Raw genomic sequence first — 20,076 nt, 5'->3', positions numbered from 1 at the left:
ACAGGACAAAAAGCCCCACTTCGAGGGGCCCAGAGACTACCCGCAGCCGAAAGGGAGCGGGTAGCTCTACGTCCCCAGTAGAGCACGGCGCAGCCTACACGGGCCGTCCCACCTAATACGGCCGCAGCAGAACCACCCAGCACTAGGCCACCCAGCACTAGGCCACGGGAACCACCAAACCCACTCCCAGAGGGATCCCAACCATGGAGATAGGACATCCAGCATTTGCCCTTGTGGAGCCTCGCCCTGAATAAAAAATAAATACATTTAAAAAAGTAAAATAATAAACAAATAATGATTAGAAAAAAACAAAAACATGGTATTCTGGGAAGTAAAATAATAAACAAATAATGATTAGAGAAAAACAAAAAAATCATGGTATTACGGGATTACATAGCTTTCTCATTCCAAAATGTTTTAAATCTACTGTATCATAGTGTCTCATAATCCATTTTAAAGTCTGTATCTACCTTGTATAACCTTCAAAATCTGTTTGTTTTTGTAAATAGGTGTGCTTTAAATATGTGGCTAGGCAGGTGGACGATGTGGAGTCATCATGGAGCTTTGTGATTAGGACCCTGTCACTATCTGTTCCTTTCCTCTGTGTGGGCATCATGAGAGAACCTATTGTCTACTTTGACAAGTCTCACATTGACTTTGGAGAACAACTTGTTGGTATGTCACATCATAAACAACCTCACAGTGGCATAACCACCCATGTTGCTTACCACCATCAAGGTGAATGTGGAGTGAATGAATAATGAGCTCTCAGTTCTCACTGTAAAAGCGTTTTGACTATAATAGTTTAATATAGATCTAATCCATTATTAGTATTATTCACATTTGCAACTTTTTCCTGCAAATTAGATTACATTTTAAATTAGACAAAAAGTAAGCACTTTTGTACAGTAGACAGTCATTGTCTGTTAACTTCACTGTCAAAATTGCTTTTGCATCATTTTAATAATTACCGTATTTTTGGGAGTATAAGTCGCACCGGAGTATAAGTCGCACCTGCCGAAAATGCATAATAAAGAAGGAAAAAAACATATATAAGTCGCACTGGAGTATAAGTCGCATTTTTTGGGGAAATTTATTTGATAAAACCCAACACCAAGTAGACATTTGAAAGGCAATTTAAAATAAATAAAGAATAGTGAACAACAGGCTGAATAAGTGTACGTTAGATGAGGCATAAATAACCAACTGAGAACGTGCCTGGTATGTTAACGTAACATATTATGGTAAGAGTCATTCAAATAACTATAACATATAGAACATGCTATATGTTTACCAAACAATCTGTCACTCCTAATCGCTAAATCCCATGAAATCTTATACGTGAATGAGCTAAATAATATTATTTGATATTTTACGGTAATGTGTTAATAATTTCACACATAAGTCGCTCCTGAGTATAAGTCGCACCCCCGGCCAAACTATGAAAAAAACTGCGATTTATAGTCTGAAAAATACGGTACTTCATATCTAAACATGCTTTAGCTACTGTGCATTGTTTGTAAATATTAACAGCAGCAGAGTTTCTGTGGAATTTGTAGGTAATAAAGTGTCTCAAAAAGTGGATCTCGTGAATGGCGAGGAGGAACCTTTTCACTTCACTGTTTTGCAGCCATCATTGCTGTGTGATGACCAGCATTCTAGACTCGTTTTGAAGCCCACAAATGGCACAGTGGCACCCAAAGACAGGTGAATGACTTAATGGAATTGATTTCATGAAAAATAAAGAACTTTTAACATACAGATTTAACAACTGAGACATTTGATGCAGGCTGCCATTGACAGTGTCCTTCAGTCCTTGTCAAAAGGGCTACGTGAGCTTCAAACTCACCCTGAGTGTGAAGAGAAAGTCACAGCTTCTCATTCTTACATGTAAGGCAGATTGTATTACAATGACTGCTTCTGTTCAAGTAGAAAATTCAGACGGAGGCCTCAGGGAGATCAGTCCTGATGTTATAGATACTTTGGACTTTGGAAAGGTAAGCATTCATTCTCATTGACACACAAAGGATTGGTAAAAGAGCACCTAAATACCTCATTCTGGCTGTATGTGAATGTTGTAGGTGGGCATTTTAGAGCAAGCTACTTTTAATATCCTGGTCTCCAATACTGGAAAGTACAACATGGATGTGAACTTTGAACTGGAAGGGCCGGGTGAGCTGCTTCAACATTTAGTGGCAAAACCGAAAAATGCTACAAAAGCTGTTGGGGAGCAGCTGCAGTCTTCGGTCTTCTTTTCTCCTCGGAACACTTGCACCCTCAAAGATGTCAGACTGACTATCAAGGTAAAACACAATGTATCAATGATCTACCTGCTCCGTGAGCCAGTGTTGGTTACAACCGATTGGACAAACTCATGAATAAAAATGAAACACAGACAACCAATACGGATACAGAGCAAACATTTCAACATCAATGGCATTAATCAAAATAACAGAAGAGATCATCAATGCAATGGATAGCAAAACATGTGCTGCTACAGTGTTTGTGGATTTAGCCAAAGCTTAAAATACAAGTAGACAAAATAGATACTGAAAGGGTAAAAGAAAATATATTTTTGGGTGTAATAATAGATGATAAGATGAACTGGATAACTCATTAAAAAAATACACAACATAAAGTAGCAAGAAACACGTCAATAATGACTAAAGCAAAATATGTTCTCTATAGTCACTCCATAGTCCCTACTGCTCGCTAGTGTTACCATATCTGAGTTATTGTGTAGAAATATGCAATGTGCACTTCATTCACTAATGGTGTTACATAAAGCATCAATTAGAATAATACATAATGTTGGATATACAGAACATACAAACCCTATATTTATTGAATCAATAATATTGAAATTCAACGACTTGGAGCATTTGCAAACAGCTAAAATTATGTACAAAGCAAACTATAACCTGCTACCCAAAAATGTACAACAATTCATCTCAACAAAAGATGAGAATATAACCTTAGAGAAAAATCTGATTTAAAACATTTGTATGCTAGTATAACACTTCATCCGAATATGGAATTAAATTATGGAATGGATTAAGCAAGGACATCAAACAAAGCACTAGTATGATTCAGTTTAAGAGACTGTTCAAACCACATGTTCATAAAGTACAAAGAAAAGGAATTATGATAAACATTGTGAAGCTTTTTTGAAAGAAAAAAAAAATATATATATAATATACATCTCCGAGGTAAACCATAAATTACTTAACTATTTTTTCATGAGAACTTTTAATTATTGTGTATATGTTTGTATGTTTAATATGTAATAATGTATTTAATATTTGTTTACTTACTTATGGTATATTTATTTATTTATTCACTGTTCTATTACAAACAGAGAACAAAGAAATGGGATAAAACTGCTATAATATGAAAAGGGTTAGGATTAAAGAGTCTCTGCTTCTTCCTACTCCTTTTTGGACATGCGGTAATGAAACAACTGGAAATATGTGGTGCATTACGTTGTAAATGTATTGTGTGCATGTTCAAAACAAACTGAAACTAACTAACTGTGGACCATTTATTGCAATTCTCGGTCTTACCAACGTTGCAAGGATCTACAGTTTCTGTTGTCAAAATCCTATTAGGTTTTTTGTGAACATATTCCCTCCTATATCTTTTCTTGTATTCAGGTCAAAAATGGTCCATCGTTTACCATGGCTTTTGAAGGCAGTGGTGTCACACCAGACCTGGAATTTTCTTTCAAAACATACAACTTTGGAAAGCATTTTCTGTTTTGTCCTGGCATGACCCCAGCCTCCCAAAATCTAGTGATCACAAATAAAAGCAACAGGAACATCAGGTCAGTGATGTCAATGTGGAGTTTAGATGCAGTGCATATATTGTAAAAAAAAAAAAAAAAAAAAAAGTGTATTGTGGTGCATCGGGATAAAAGTATATGTTGTTCTGTGTCGCAGATTGTACAGTACCTTGAAAATCTTGTATTTTCTACCATTGAAATGAATTGAAATCGATTTAATCTGTGCTTTAATAAGAAGTAGGTAAGTAGATAAGAAATGTATCAAAGCAAGTAAGAAACTGGATGTTATGGTTGGATCAATTGTAGGGGTGGGGAGGCTCGTAACCTGACTTTTTGCTTGCTATATCTAAAGCAGAACGAAAGACAGCTTGTTTCCCGAAAAAGCTGAAATTAGCTGAAGAATTCTTAAACTGACGTACCACTGTATTTATTCTGCTCTGGAGTTTTACAAAATAACCCTAATTTAAAAAAATCTAATTGATCTAATTTGCCTTTTCAGTGTCAAGTGCCAATACAGAAATACCTCTTTCCTGGAGATTGACTTTAAAGCAGATGTTTTGTCCCCTGGTGCTGTGGTGGATGTTCCTATCACCTTTTACCCTCGTGAGCCACGGTGTTACAACGAAAAGGTCACCTTCTTATTAAACAGCTGTGTTAAAGAACAAGTGGACATTTTGGGACAAGGCATCAAACTACAGGTCAGGACTGCATAATGTGGTGCACTCAAACGTGATTAATTAAATGGTTTATTGGAATATCATCTACATATGGATATGTATAATTTGTTCTAGTTTGAGGTATTGTCTCCAAAGTCCAAGAAGGTGAAACTTGGAACTCTGTCAGTGGGACAAAAAGTGACTAAACGAGTGCACCTGGCCAACCGCTGTATATTGGACATTCCTTACGCATTGCAGATTGACAAGTTGGACCCCAAAGTAGGGAACATACTTTCATGTAGTTATAACTAATGGACAGCAGTTATGTATTAACTGTACTGTGCTTTGCCTCATCCAGAATCTGTCACTCAGTCCAGCAGGCCAGCAGTGCATTGCAGCTAATACCGGCTCATGTATTGTTGAGATCCACTTTACACCCTGTACAGATATTCCTCCCTTTACTGCAGAGCTGCAGGCTGATATTAAAGGCTATATACTCCCCCTGCTGACCATCCAGGGCTGCTGCAAGGTACATTTCCAATCAATATAAAAATGTATTGGTCTCAAATATATGTATTATTATAACATAATTTACATTTCTCCCTATAAACCATTTTGCCTATTTATCGGTGGTGTACACCATGCAGGGCTCTCTTTATTATGCTCCTTAGAATGTCTGCTTTCTAAGGCGTAGCATCACTGGGGGTCATCTTCCTAATAACCCTCCGAATCTCCTTTTTGGGGTAACAAATCCTTGGTCCACTCTGTGGACAGTCTCAAGATGCGAGACTTGGGGTGACACCATCCATTCTTTTTCAGGAACTTCCATGTCTTGATGTAATTGAGTTGTATCTCCTCCTTCGATCGTCTTATTACACCATGGTTGGCTCATTACACCATGGGTGCAGTCAAACGGGGTGAAACGAGTCGTGTTGACGATTTGATTTGATACAGAAATTGTGGTTGCCGATGTGATTCAGTGGCGATATTCAGTGATTAAGTAGCTTTTCCTATATGCCTGTTATTTCTTGTAGGGAAATAAGGTTAAATAAATGATTCCTTTAAACTATCCTGTATCAATACTTATGTTCCAGAAGGCAAACTTGCCAAGCACAAATCTATATACTAGCATTTTAGGAATATGAATTTTAGAAATTTATATTGATCTATCGGTATATTGGTCAATTGTTACACCCCTAGTATTTGATGACCGGCAGAGCATACGTCTTGTTAGCTCTGACTTTCCTATTCAGCTGACTTTTACAAACGTGTCCTAATCGCTCTAGGTATTTAACTGTAACTGACTTCCTTACGGCTTCCTTGTCGTTTCCATTTGCTTATTGGATCTCAATGTATTCGTAGTTGTTCTGAACTTGTCTATCCTACATGACATTTCAAGCTTGATGTCATCCATGTGAAGGATTCCTCCACAATGGAACCTGTATCCGAAGCCATTCTTCATCATCATCTGTGGACAGAGCATATCCTTGGTATATGCCACACTTGATAGTAATTTGTGTAATTGGCTTTGAGTTGTCCTCTAGGGTTGGATTCCATAGCTGCAGTAAGTCCTTAGTGAAGTCTCTTAGTGTCTTGTTGATGTTGCTTTACGCATTCCAGATCCACAAGTGTGGCTTCAAGTCATAGGCCTTCTTGTAGTTTATCCAGGCAGTGCACAGCTTGATCTGTTTGGTCTCGCAAAGTGGCGGCATGGTCAACCAGTTGTTGATGCTAGGCTCCTCTAGTGCCACTACCAATTCCTTTCTGTGTCTCAACCATGTGTGAAGCTAATGTATGTGCCTTCTCTTCTTGGTCACTATAATGCCTGACTGGAACTTCTATATAGTTCACAGGAAGGTTGGAGTTTTTTACTTCTTGGTGGTTCTTTATCATCAGGACAGCCTAGTGTTAACAACTCTGCATGAGTTCAGGCACATCCATGGTGTGCATGAGTTTTTCAAGCGAGTATGTGTCTGTGCCTGGTGCTGTCCAGCTCTTCATACTGGACACTCTTTCTTAGATGTATGCCATTTCTTGTGTTGGTCACTGGATCTTGCTATGAGAAACTGCTGTGGAATGCTCTCAGATCCACCAGCCCCTGATCACTGGTTGATGTCGTAAAAACGTCAAAGTTACGTACTTTGTGTTGAGGCATCGACAAAAGATGCGTGATCGCCAGATGCCAGTCAATGCCTTTCAAAAAAACAAAAAACTATCACAACAAATGATGACTTTGTAGCTCATGACTTGCAGTTTGGTCTTTCTGCTGACAAACGCAGCTAATGCTAGCAGCTGTGTTCGTTTATGTCCATTCATACTTTTTCACAAAATCCATTCTTTTGTTGTCGTTTTTGTTAATGTATACAAATTCAGAGTGTATATAAGTCCTTGGACACAGAAGGACTTTGAGAGCAAAAACCAAAAGATTTAAAATGAGTAGTAGAGGGTTATTTTTGCTTTTGTTTAAATATTGTACACTAATTACTTTAATTTTGCTTAAATCATTGTATGTCATAGAAGAGAATAATGAAATAAATTATTAATCTAGTTGATATTGTTAAACTGCCTTTCCTTTATTTCCGTTGATTATAATTGTGATTACAAATTGAAAAGCAAATTCATTTAGTACTCCTAAATATGTCAAAGTAAAAAATATTGGTATCAATATTGGTATGTCCAATACTTCTCCTGTAACTATATAGAATTGGATCGATACCTACATTTTTTAAATGACCCAATACTAGTTAATTTCTCAAAAACTAAGGTGATGTTATGGTTCATTCTTCAGACCATATCAATAAATCTCACCATAAGTTAATACATGTGATTGTACAGGCTGATCTCACTTATGGACGATCGATATCGAAATTGACAGCATAAAAACCCTAATCAGAAGCCACCACAGAAAACAAGCCTTTTGGGGGGATAAAAGGTCATTGACATCCAGTGTCATAGCCATAGAAAATAACTCTGTAAACTATGGAAATTACAAATGGGTTTTCATAAGCATGGCAATGCACAAGCACTTAAAAAAGCAGCATTAAAGGCAATTTTCTCGGATGGCCAAACAACATCCATTTAAAGTTTCTATTTACAAGAAAATTGTTGGCGTATTTTTGGCAAATTCATCTGTAAAATGTGTTGTACCACTACATTAAAAAACAGTACATTACTGTTACGTCTGCGGGGACGCATAGCTGCGCTGGTAGCGTTCCTTCCAATACAGACGACAAGCAGGTGCGGCGAGCAGGTAAGATGAAGTATATTTAATGATTTTTAGGACAGGATCAAAAAATACAAAACTGAAAACGCTAGCAAGCGTGGAGCTAAACAAAACATAGTCACCAAGGGTGATAAACAAGGAATGCTAGCGTGCACTACAACGAGGAGAAAACCAGGGGAACGTAAATGTTGCATAAAGCAAACATTGACCCAGCCCTTACTGCTGGGTGACAGGAAACTGTAAAGGGGAGTGATTAGCCAAAACACCTGGTGGGAACACTAATTGCAAAACTAAGACAGGTGACGAGAATCAGTGCCCATGGAAACCAACAATAAACAGGGAAAGAGTGTGCACCCAGGAAACAGACTAAAACAGAAACATAACCAACATAAATCATGCCATGATCCGGGTAACCGATTATGACACATTACATTGAAATTAAATCTACATATTAATCGATAAATCAAAAAATAATCGGTAGCTTAATACGATTAAAAAAATAATCGTTTGGTGCAGCACGAGTGTTACGTGATGGCTCCTTCACCCATATGTTTTTTCTAGTACTCAATTCAGCCTCAACTCTATTTGTGCATTATCCAGTTTTCTCTGTGAAATACATGACACATGAGTATACTACGATGGACTAAATAGAAAATAAAAAGAGACCCCCTTGATCAATAATCAGCTTTCTTTGGACTGTTTGTAGCAAACAATGTAAAGGTTGTTTTGTCCATCCATCCATCCATCTTCTTCCGCTTATCCGAGGTCGGGTCGCGGGGGCAGCAGCCTAAGCAGGGAAGCCCAGACTTCCCTCTCCCCAGCCACTTCGTCCAGCTCCTCCCGGGGGATCCCGAGGCGTTCCCAGGCCAGCCGGGAGACACAGTCTTCCCAACGTGTCCTGGGTCTTCCTCGTGGCCTCCTACCGGTCGGACATGCCCTAAACACCTCCTTAGGGAGGCGCTCGGGTGGCATCCTGACCAGATGCCCGAACCACCTCATCTGGCTCCTCTCGATGCGGAGGAGCAGCGGCTTTACTTTGAGCTCCCCCCGGATGACAGAGCTTCTCACCCTATCTCTAAGGGAGAGCCCCGCCACCCGGCGGAGGAAACTCATTTCGGCCGATTGTACCCGTGATCTTGTCCTTTCGGTCATAACCCAAAGCTCATGACCATAGGTGAGGATGGGAACGTAGATCGACCGGTAAATTGAGAGCTTTGCCTTCCGGCTCAGCTCCTTCTTCACCACAACGGATCGATACAGCGTCCGCATTACTGAAGACGCCGCACCGATCCGCCTGTCGATCTCACGATCCACTCTTCCCTCACTCGTGAACAAGACTCCGAGGTACTTGAACTCCTCCACTTGGGGCAAGATCTCCTCCCCAACCCGGAGATGGCACTCCACCCTTTTCCGGGCGAGAACCATGGACTCGGACTTGGAGGTGCTGATTCTCATCCCAGTCGCTTCACACTCAGCTGCGAACCGATCCAGTGAGAGCTGAAGATCCTGGCCAGATGAAGCCATCAGGACCACATCATCTGCAAAAAGCAGAGACCTAATCCTGCAGCCACCAAACCGGATCCCCTCAACGCCTTGACTGCGCCTAGAAATTCTGTCCATAAAAGTTATGAACAGAATCGGTGACAAAGGGCAGCCTTGGCGGAGTCCAACCCTCACCGGAAACGTGTCCGACTTACTGCCGGCAATGCGAACCAAGCTCTGACACTGATCATACAGGGAGCGGACCGCCACAATCAGACAGTCCGAAACCCCATACTCTCTGAGCACTCCCCACAGGACTTCCCGAGGGACACGGTCGAATGCCTTCTCCAAGTCCACAAAGCACATGTAGACTGGTTGGGCAAACTCCCATGCACCCTCAAGGACCCTGCCGAGAGTATAGAGCTGGTCCACAGTTCCACGACCAGGACGAAAACCACACTGTTCCTCCTGAATCCGAGGTTCGACTATCCGGCGTAGCCTCCTCTCCAGTACACCTGAATAGACCTTACCGGGAAGGCTGAGGAGTGTGATCCCACGATAGTTAGAACACACCCTCCGGTTCCCCTTTTTAAAGAGAGGAACCACCACCCCGGTCTGCCAATCCAGAGGTACTGCCCCCGATGTCCACGCGATGCTGCAGAGTCTTGTCAACCAAGACAGCCCTACAGCATCCAGAGCCTTAAGGAACTCCGGGCGGATCTCATCCACCCCCGGGGCCTTGCCACCGAGGAGCTTTTTAACTACCTCAGCAACCTCAGCCCCAGAAATAGGAGAGCCCACCACAGATTCCTCAGGCACTGCTTCCTCATAGGAAGACGTGTTGGTGGGATTGAGGAGTTCTTCGAAGTATTCCCTCCACCGATCCACAACTTCCGCATTCGAGGTCAGCAGAACACCATCCGCACCATACACGGTGTTGGTAGTGCACTGCTTCCCCTTCCTGAGGCGGTGGATGGTGGTCCAGAATCGCTTCGAAGCCGTCCGGAAGTCGTTTTCCATGGCTTCCCCGAACTCCTCCCATGTCCGAGTTTTTGCCTCCGCGACCGCTGAAGCCGCACACCGCTTGGCCTGTCGGTACCTGTCCGCTGCCTCAGGAGTCCCATGAGCCAAAAGAACCCGATAGGACTCCTTCTTCAGCTTGACGGCATCCCTCACCGCCGGTGTCCACCAACGGGTTCTAGGATTACCGCCACGACAGGCACCAACTACCTTGCGGCCACAGCTCCAATCAGCCGCCTCGACAATAGAGGTGCGGAACATGGTCCACTCGGACTCAATGTCCAGCACCTCCCTCGTGACATGTTCAAAGTTCTTCCGGAGGTGGGAATTGAAACTCTCTCTGACAGGAGACTCTGCCAGACGTTCCCAGCAAACCCTCACAATGCGTTTGGGCCTGCCAGGTCTGTCCGGCATCCTCCCCCACCATCGCAGCCAACTCACCACCAGGTGGTGATCGGTAGAAAGCTCCGCCCCTCTCTTCACCCGAGTGTCCAAAACATGAGGCCGCAAATCCGATGACACAACTACAAAGTCGATCATAGAACTGCGGCCTAGGGTGTCCTGGTGCCAAGTGCACATATGGACACCCTTATGCTTGAACATGGTGTTCGTTATGGACAATCCGTGACGGGCACAAAAGTCCAATAACAAAACACCACTTGGGTTCAGGTTGTTTTGTCTAAAACATTTAAGTGTTGGGAAAACTATGTTCACCAACAGTTTTAACTCCTTCTTTCAGATTGTGAAAGTGAATCTGGAACAGGACCACCTTGGATTTGGACCAATTGTCCAGCACTGCCAGGCCAAAAAAAAAGTTCTCATGGTAAACACAGGAGAACTTTGTGCCCGGTAAGCATGACTTCTACATTTGGTGTTGTGTAAAAATAACTATAACCTCAGACAATCAAGACAACATTCTATACTAGATATTATTTAATTTTGTACAACTGCAATGCTCGGGATTTTCATCTGACAGAAAAGTTCCTGTTAGTTATTAATTAGTGTTATTTGACCAAATAAACAGATTCCACTGGAAAACTGCAGACTTTCCTCCAGAATTGTCCATCACGCCAACCAGAGGCTCTATCCAACCTGGAATGGGGGTCCCTGTAGAATTGACGTTTGCTCCAAAGAGCTTGAATAATGACTCAAGATATGAAAACTTATCTTGCTACATCGAAGGCTCCTCTTCACCCATTACCCTCACTGTGACCGGCACCTGTATTGCAACCCCCTACAACAAAGAGGTTTTATCATTACCCATGTATTACCCATGTACACAACCCTAAGAAAAACACATATTTCACAAAGGGCAACTGATTAAAGGACATTTATCAATTTAATAGATTATCTTAGATTCCTCCCGCGTGGTTCTTTTAGGCACTTATGTATTTAATAATAGTATTGTACGTACATTGATCAACTTTTCTCCTTTTTTCCTCTTGTCCAGCTGGTGAGTTTTGTTTGCCCAGTGCGTGGTTCTCAAACTCAGACACTGGTTGTGGTCAACCCCACAAACCAACGTTGCAACATTCGACCTGTCATCAAAGGCGAGTACTGGAGAGCTGCACCCTCTGTAGCTCTGGAGCCCCTCCAAAGCAGCATATATGAGATAACCTACACGCCACTGTGCATGACTACTGACGGAAAGAAACACTTGGTAAAGAAGCACCGACGTTTGAACGCAATAGTCAAATCATTTCTTACTCATCTTGCTGATGTCAGCATAATGACACAAAATTTCAATACCAAAGGAATTGTTATGTTCTCTTGAATTGTCTTGTTTTAATATTGGGCAATATAGTAAATATTGGGAAATATAGTAACCTTTTTCAAACGCTTACATTTAGGACATAATTTATGCACATTTGTCTCTTCTATATCTTCAGGGGTCAGTATTTTTCTCATTTCCCAATGGAACTGGCATGTGGTACTCGCTACAAGGAACTGCTGAGGCTCCTAAAGCAGAGAACACCATTGTACACGAACTGCCTGCTAAGACCCAATACACACAGATACTCCCCGTGATGAACTGGTTCTCAAAGCAGAAACGGTAAAACATCGACAGGCTCACTCCTTTTTATTCTCATTTCCCTGTAACCAATCCCACCTAAGTTTTCAGATTTTCACCAATTGGCTTCAGATTGATTGGTTGCCATATAGGGCCCAAACACAACCAGCTAAAAAATATACAGTATGTATTGTATGTTTGCCACAGATCATATCTTGTTGCGCATACTGTTAATGTTTTTTTACAAAAAATGTTTTATGTTTACATAAACAGAAATCTATCAATCATATTGTTAAGGAGGCGATAGCTAAAGGGCTAATTCGTCCAGAGCAGGGGTCCCCAACCACTGGTCCGAGGACTGGTACCGATCCGTGACGCATTTTCTACCGGGCCGCACAGAAACATTAAATAATTTATAAACGACTGCATTTTCTCCGACTTAACTTTCACCTATCCCACTAAACACACCAATAAGCTTGTTTATAGATAAACAATAAAACTCCTCATAGGAAGTCGCCATTCATTATACTTGTTATAACTTTGTGACATGATACAATGCACATTAATGAACATATACAATATAAATGTGACAGATTGTAGCCAAAGGCTGATTTCCATCTGCAGTCCCCAGCAGGTTGATGGTAGTATATACCATCAACCTGCTGGGGATCTCATTGCAAGGAAACAAGCCCAGACCTCACACTAATTCAGCATTATAGTGAGTTGTATTTTTCATGTATTTATTTCTGCTGTATTTATATGCCACACGTGAAAATAATGCCTGCAACAAACTGGTCCGTGGGGCAAAAAAGGTTGGGGACTCCTGGTTTAGAGAAGTTACTATAGGAAAGATGGTAGGAAGGATGACAATCCAAATATTCTTCAGGAGCTGTATTTCTGCTGATGTTGATAGCACTGTATATATATATATATATATATATATATATATATATATATATATATATATCCTGCTTACACTGGTGTATGAATGATGGGTGGTGGTCGTAGGGCAGTAGGCGCAAACTGGCAGCCACGCTTCCGTCAGTCTACCCCAGGGCAGCTGTGGCTACAAATGTAGCTTACCACCACCGGGTGTGAATGAATGATAGGTTCTCAATGCTCTGTGAAGCGCTTTGAGTGTCTAGAAAAGCGCTATATAAATCTAATCCATTATTATTATAAGTATACACATCTCAATTTACAGAAATACATACATATCATACCTGTGAGAAGTCTAAGGCATGCACAATGCACTTAGCTTAGGAAATATTAAAATTAATACAATACCGCCATTTAGTGGCGACAAACGAACCACACAGGGTGACCACACTGAACGACATCGTTCCCGCCCCCTCAACACCGTAATTGCAAGCTACAACATTAGCTACTAGTAGGTTTTAGCTGGATGCTAACTCCTACGTAGCACCTCCCAGCACAGCACCTGTGGGATCATGAGGGTGTGGGAGAGACAAACAAGACAAACACCCAAGTTCAGTTTCCCAACTGGACTAGGCCTGCACGAGTTATAGGGAAGGTTTCTGTCATCCTAGCCACGCAGCTTATCCTATAACTGCCGGAGGATAAGCTTTGCTCAGGTGGAGTAAGACAACAGGTAACCAAGGGGATCATATTGGGAGGTGAGGACTTTGTAAATGTTTCTTAGTGTTGGCGCTTCATAGGTCACAGGTCTGTGTTTGTAGCTCAGGGAGTCTGTCTCCAGTTCCAACTAAGACAAAGGGTAGATTGTTGGGGGTTGGAGTTGTCGTGGGCTAACCACTTGTCCAGGCTCTCTGTTCTGGCTCAGGATGTTTGCTTCATTGCAGGCCCACTGGCGCAAATCAAACCCTGCTGTGGCAATAATGGCTAACAAGTGGCTTGACTTTATCTTGGGTGTGCAAGCTTTGGAGACAATAATCCACATAAAAACAGTTATTTACTGAGAAGTTAAGGTCGTTGCCAGGTTGGCTGGATTCTACTGTATGGCGTTGCAGGGCATAGGTTGCAAGACCGGGCTGCGGGCTGTACCAAACGGAAGGTCTTGCCATTCCAACACTTGTTCGTCCACTTGTCTCTCGCCACAGGAATCTAAGTACGGGCCTCTAAAACCATTCAGTAGAAAAGCCCTGCTTTAGAATAACTATACTATTAATCTTAATTTATTTTTTTTCACCTAAACCTGTCCACAGGAAAAGTATCCAAGATGTATTTGTTGCTGAAGATGGATTGTTTCAAAATGTCAATCTCATGTGGTGGTCAAACAACTATTGACATACCAATAACTCCAATAACTGAACATATACACTGACCTGTATACTAATCAAAATAAGGTTAATGAAGTGTCTAATTACCTTTATTTCTTTGTTGCCAGCTTCCTGGTTACACTAGAGTTCCTGAAACCTGACAATCCAGATTCTACAGTGTCCCTGAAGGGTCGTGAGTACATTGATGTCCCTGCTCTGTCCAAGAAGGACTATAAGATTCATTTTTACACATACCGAGAGGGTCAATTCAATGCTAAGGTTTGATTCCAAACACGCGCACATTTGAGTTGTGATTTAGCTTTTTTGTGAGTCAAACTATCCTGTCTTCTCAGGTGACATTTCTGAATAAGGCGTCAGGGGAATATTTGTTCTACATCATTAACTTCAAAGTGACAACTCCGGTAGACTTGTACACCATAGAACTGGTGACAAATGTCCGCGAGAAGACTTCGGCCACTATAGAAGTGCAGAACCCCCTAAACACGTCCATCTGCCTCACCGTTGACTGTAAATGCCCTGACATCAGTGCTCCAAGCCAACACGTGGTGCCAGGGCTATCAAAGGTCAATGACTGCATGGGTTGTACACTATGCTTTGGTGTTTCTCAAAAACAGTTGCTTACAGTATGTTTATGCTCCTATTAGGGTGCTCTGACCTTCGACTACCAGCCTTTGCGTGCAGGCGAATCGACTTCTCGACTGTCACTATTTTGCACCGATCTAGGTTACTTTTATTATGGTCTTCTTCTTCGAGCGCTACCTCAACCACCAGAGAAGGCTCCTCGCTTCAGTGCTCCTCTGGGCAGCAACCATGTTATTTCCATCAATTTCCTCAATTACTCCCACTTTAAAACAGAATTTGCTTGCAAGGTACTGCAGTGTTGACATTTAAGGAATATTATCCAAAAATAATTGTGTTCATAAATAGCCTGTATTTTTTTTCGCTATCCAATTTTGCCCTCACCCTTCTGCAGACTGACTGCCCGGCTTTCACGGTGGGCAAGAGTGTGACTGCCAGTAATCAAACAGGCTCAAATGTCAGTGTGGAAGTTACTTTTGAGCCATATCAACTGGGTGAGGTGAAAGGCCAACTCAACCTGTCCTCTGGAGTTGGTGGTGAATATGTCTTCCTATTACGTGGAAATGGCTTGCCTCCCAAAACACAAGGCCCGTTCAACATTAGGACCGGCAGAAGCGTCACAATCCCCTTCAAGAATGTGTTCCTGCAGACCACAACCTTCTCTTTTCAGGTATTTTATGGGACTTTCAAACCCCAGCCTCGACAAAATCAACAGCCATATAGACAGAAGTATTGGGCTACGTTGTGTAAATAGACACAATATTCTTAGGCTCCATTAGCAGTTAAAACAACTACCACATGGGGAGATGTTCTTCAGGTTTTGTGTGTATCTGTTTACAATACAATTTATTCCTGATGACATTTGTGTTTTTACAACATAATATTGTAAAAAACACAAATGTCATCAGTAATATTTTTTTAAATGTTCTACTTGAATGCACATCATTTATTTGTTGAAAACTTGTTTAATCTTAAATCCAGTCAGGGTATGAAATTTGTCTGCGAGTACACAGGTCACTAATCTTTGCACTATCGTATGCAATGATCTAATCCCTGACAGTATAACAACCCACTGTAGCGAATATCTATATCTATATATATATATGTATATATATGTATGTGTGAGATTTCTCCTGATGATTGAGGGAACCCCTCATAAAACAGGCCTGTAGAGATGAAGTAGTCTTGTGATTTTTCCCCACACATACATATTGCGCTCTACCACGGTATCGAGCACTATTTTTTGGATAATCTAATTAAGACATATATATATATATATATATATATGTATATATATATATATATATATAATCGGGATTTCCATGGTTTATCCGTTATACAGTGCTTTAAACATCAAAATTGTATTTATTTTTCATATTCCGCTATCCATTTATCTATTTTTCTACCGCTTGAAATACTGTATACTTGTTTGCAAATCATTTAGTCAGATTTTTGTGGAACATTTTTTTTATTTCCAAAATCTCAAACGAATCTTATGGGGGGAAAAAATAACAACCTCAAAACAATGCAACTTTTGCCACAATTTTCTGAAAAAGCTTCTGTGAATTCAGGCACTTTAGATCACAAGAATCACAAAAAAAGCCCACAAAATCATGGAGAGATTGAGATGTGGATGTTTTGTTCCAGTAGCTTAGCGTACAGTGTATATAACTACATCGCATTGTTAGTACACACAAAGTATCAAAGGGGCCCGGCTGCATCCTTCACTTTTTCTGTATGCGGCCCTTTCTGTAAAACCTTTAGACACCCCTGCTGTAGAAGTTAATTCATTGAGTTCTGGGTTCTGTGCAACTCATATTGACATATGGTCTCTACATGGACACATGGTACAGACCTGTGTGAAGTTGAGCCCTCGCACAAACTCTGTTGAAATAGTCCCATTCGTTTGTGCTGGTTTGTGCAGTTGAAATGCTTGTTTGTACTGTTTTTGTGACTGAGTTATGAGAGATTATTTTATAGGTCAATGAAACTTCACACAGGTATGGCACAGTCCTGCTTGAACAGTAAATGGCCCAAGTGTCTGGATTCTTTAGTCGATATCAGTGGTTCTTAACCTGGGTTTAATCGAACCCTAGGGGTTCGGTAAGTCGGCCTCGGGGGTTCGGCAGAGCCTCCGCTGCGGAGGTCAAGACACGCCCGACTCATCGTGTAAATAAAAACTTCTTCCTGTCGGCGTATTATGCATACCCCCAAACAATGTTCCCTCTAATTTTCCATATAAAACGCAAAAACTCCTTGAGCATTGATGTGGAGCACATGTGAGCGACGTCAGACGTGCACATGCACTGTGGTCACACCTGCAGCACACCTGCAGCACACCTGTCCCAAACCTGACTAAATAACAAGTTCAATGTTTTATTATTGTAATCAAATGACAGCAGTCATTTCAATGAGATTATTTTCTAATATAAGTGTTTTGGCCCACTTACAATGACTATAACATATTGTTTTTCATGAGTTGTGTACTACTATTATATGTCTGGGTGGGGGTCCTGCTTTGGAAATAATGTGTACCCCTTTCAGATATCGCATTTAGTTCCCACTAAGACATTCACATGTTGCACAATGAGATGTAAACATGGGATCATGTGTACATTCCTGTAACTTTCTGTTTGTAAAATATAACTTTATTAGTATTTCTTTAATATAACAACATCATTTTATGATTACGGTTCGGGTTCAGTGAATGCGCATATGAAACTGGTGGGGTTCGGTACCTCCAACAAGGTTAGGAAACACTGGTCTATATTGTGTTTGTATGTATGTTGTTTTAAAATACTAACTATGCAGTGTTTCTTTTGCAGGTGGACAACCCCTGTTTTTCTGTTAAAAAAGCAGACACTATCCCTTCCAAAAAGATCCAGAACATCCAAGTGTCCTTTGCGGCTCCTGAAGGAGGCTCATCAGGCCCGTGGATTGGCAAATTGACCATTTCCAACCAGTGCTCAGAGGGACAAAGTCGGGACAGAGTCTCCTCATGGGTATATTACTTGAAGGGAAATCTGCTGGAGTCATCCTAGACCTATTATCTATGATAATCATGTTTTCAGTTTATATTCCCACCAAAGCTTTACCTTATATAATGTATTTTAATACATGTATTAGTTGTCATAGTAGTGTAGTGTACACTTTTGTAAAGAAATGTTGGCAGACAGCATGACATAGTAACAACCACAAGAGGGCACTCATGTCTCTTAATTCTTAAATTACTGTTTTGTCTGTCACCAAAGTTCCAATTTGTTACATTTTAGTGGCCATATAAGTTGTATTGCTGTAGCAATAAATAATGTTAGTCCCACATATCCACAAATAACAGAGTTCAGTATCTTCTACAAGGTTATTTGGACAATTCTCAGTTATTTGGGTAGAGGAAAAGTTTTAGGGCAAGTCGGAATCTAACATGCAATATTTTGACTCCAATGGACAGTATACAGTTGTCTAGTATACTTTGATTTATGACACTATTTTTGATTGATCCGTTCACTGATCTAATGTACAGTGACTGACAGGGATAATACAAAGTAACAACCAAATGCTCCGATGATCCAAAACCAAACACAACACACTTAAAACCACTGCTGCAAATTAGAAATGTTGCCTTTCTTATTAAACTGCTAAAACTAAAACACTGCAAATGCCCAAAACACACAAAAAATAAAACAACTGCATAAGAGAAATGTTGCAAGTTCTCCATACAACAATTTTTATGTTATAGAGCAAGGATATTCAACTAAATTGTTTTGTGGGCCACATTTCCATAAAGCTAAAGACTGTGGAGCCGGACTTCTCCCTTTACCATTTGTCTTATTTTGTATATTCTGGAGAACCAGCGTCCATTTGATTGTAGTTTTAGCGTTCAATTAAGAAGCACACAGCTGTTTTTAATGACTTTCTGCAAAAAAAACTTGTCAGAAATCATCTCTATGACAGTATTCTAGTGTTTTAAGAATTTGCTGCAAAATTGTGAGTCTCTTCCAAGTTTTTTTTAAGCAGAACTCGCGGGCCACCGGTTGAATAGCCTAAATTATTAAAAAGAGAGGACCTATAATGAAACATTGAGAAACACTATGATTGAAGAAGTTGAACACATACTGACTGTATCTGAAGTAAACAAGCTACAGCAACACCTTAGTTACATAAATCACATTAAGAGGTGTCTTTTTGCTGCAGAGATGTTTGTCTTCAAAGATTTGGACTGAACTCAGGGGCTGGAATGATGTCATTCCCAGGCCCGATTTGGCCCTTGGGCCAACAGTTGAGTACACCTGTTATAGAGCAACAGTTTTGTTTTTTTTACGATCAAGTGTTTATCAAGGGAAATGTCATCAAAAATATGATTCTGCCAACTTTCTTATAGGCATCTTGCTCATGACTCAGACATCATGTTTGGTGCCTATTGGAAGCTTGGCTGGTTTCCGTTTTGTTTCCGTGAACTTGCAGCATTTTTCTCATGCAGTTTTTGTGTGTGTTTTTAAGTTCGAGTTAAAGTACCACTGATAGTCACACACACACTAGGTGTGGTGAAATTACCCTCTGTATTTGACCCATCTCCTTTTTCCACACCCTGGGAGGTGAGGGGAGCAGTGAGCAGCAGCGATGGCCGCGCTCGGGAATCATTTTGGTGATTTAACCCCCAATTCCAACCCCTGATGCTGAGTGCCAAGCAGGGAGGCAATGGGTTTTAGTATTTGCAGCATTTCCGAGCAGGCACAAGACACAACGTCTTTGAAAACTGATTTGGAAACAATGTTGGAAAATGCTGCGATGAAGTGGCGACTTGTCCAGGGTGTACCCCGCCTTCTGCCCGATTGTAGCTGAGATAGGCTCCAGCGACCCCGAAAGGGACAAGCGGTAGAAAATGGATGGATGGATGGATGTTGGAAAATGTAATGTTCCTTGTCTACCCCCCGGGTGACCGGTGCCATGAATGCCGAGTGGATACGGTTAATAATATGTGTATCGTCTATTTATTTTTCTGACTTATAAGGTCTTATCAGTTAAGTTAAAGTTACGGTCGGTAATTCACACATTCTTCACTCACG

General features: G+C 41.1%; 1 protein-coding gene across 1 annotated transcript in view; it reads left to right on the top strand.

Moving 5' to 3' along the window:
• The window catches only part of hydin (HYDIN axonemal central pair apparatus protein), a 112,438-nt gene extending 93,611 nt beyond the window's left edge, over positions 1 to 18,827 (top strand). The window contains exons 75-91 of the mRNA XM_061969863.2: positions 510 to 675; positions 1,560 to 1,707; positions 1,790 to 1,997; positions 2,082 to 2,303; positions 3,654 to 3,823; positions 4,281 to 4,479; positions 4,573 to 4,716; positions 4,796 to 4,966; positions 10,902 to 11,011; positions 11,187 to 11,409; positions 11,613 to 11,822; positions 12,052 to 12,215; positions 14,542 to 14,692; positions 14,767 to 14,997; positions 15,079 to 15,303; positions 15,408 to 15,683; positions 17,839 to 18,827. Coding sequence (XP_061825847.2) covers positions 510 to 675; positions 1,560 to 1,707; positions 1,790 to 1,997; positions 2,082 to 2,303; positions 3,654 to 3,823; positions 4,281 to 4,479; positions 4,573 to 4,716; positions 4,796 to 4,966; positions 10,902 to 11,011; positions 11,187 to 11,409; positions 11,613 to 11,822; positions 12,052 to 12,215; positions 14,542 to 14,692; positions 14,767 to 14,997; positions 15,079 to 15,303; positions 15,408 to 15,683; positions 17,839 to 18,054 — 3,234 coding nt within the window. The 3' untranslated portion in view covers positions 18,055 to 18,827. The remainder of the gene's footprint in view (positions 1 to 509; positions 676 to 1,559; positions 1,708 to 1,789; positions 1,998 to 2,081; positions 2,304 to 3,653; positions 3,824 to 4,280; positions 4,480 to 4,572; positions 4,717 to 4,795; positions 4,967 to 10,901; positions 11,012 to 11,186; positions 11,410 to 11,612; positions 11,823 to 12,051; positions 12,216 to 14,541; positions 14,693 to 14,766; positions 14,998 to 15,078; positions 15,304 to 15,407; positions 15,684 to 17,838) is intronic.
• The last annotated feature ends 1,249 nt before the right edge of the window (positions 18,828 to 20,076 follow it).

The sequence above is a fragment of the Nerophis lumbriciformis genome, linkage group LG10, assembly GCF_033978685.3.
Source record: "Nerophis lumbriciformis linkage group LG10, RoL_Nlum_v2.1, whole genome shotgun sequence".
Taxonomy (NCBI): Eukaryota; Metazoa; Chordata; class Actinopteri; order Syngnathiformes; family Syngnathidae; genus Nerophis; species Nerophis lumbriciformis.
This window is presented reverse-complemented; position numbering and strand designations above follow the sequence as displayed.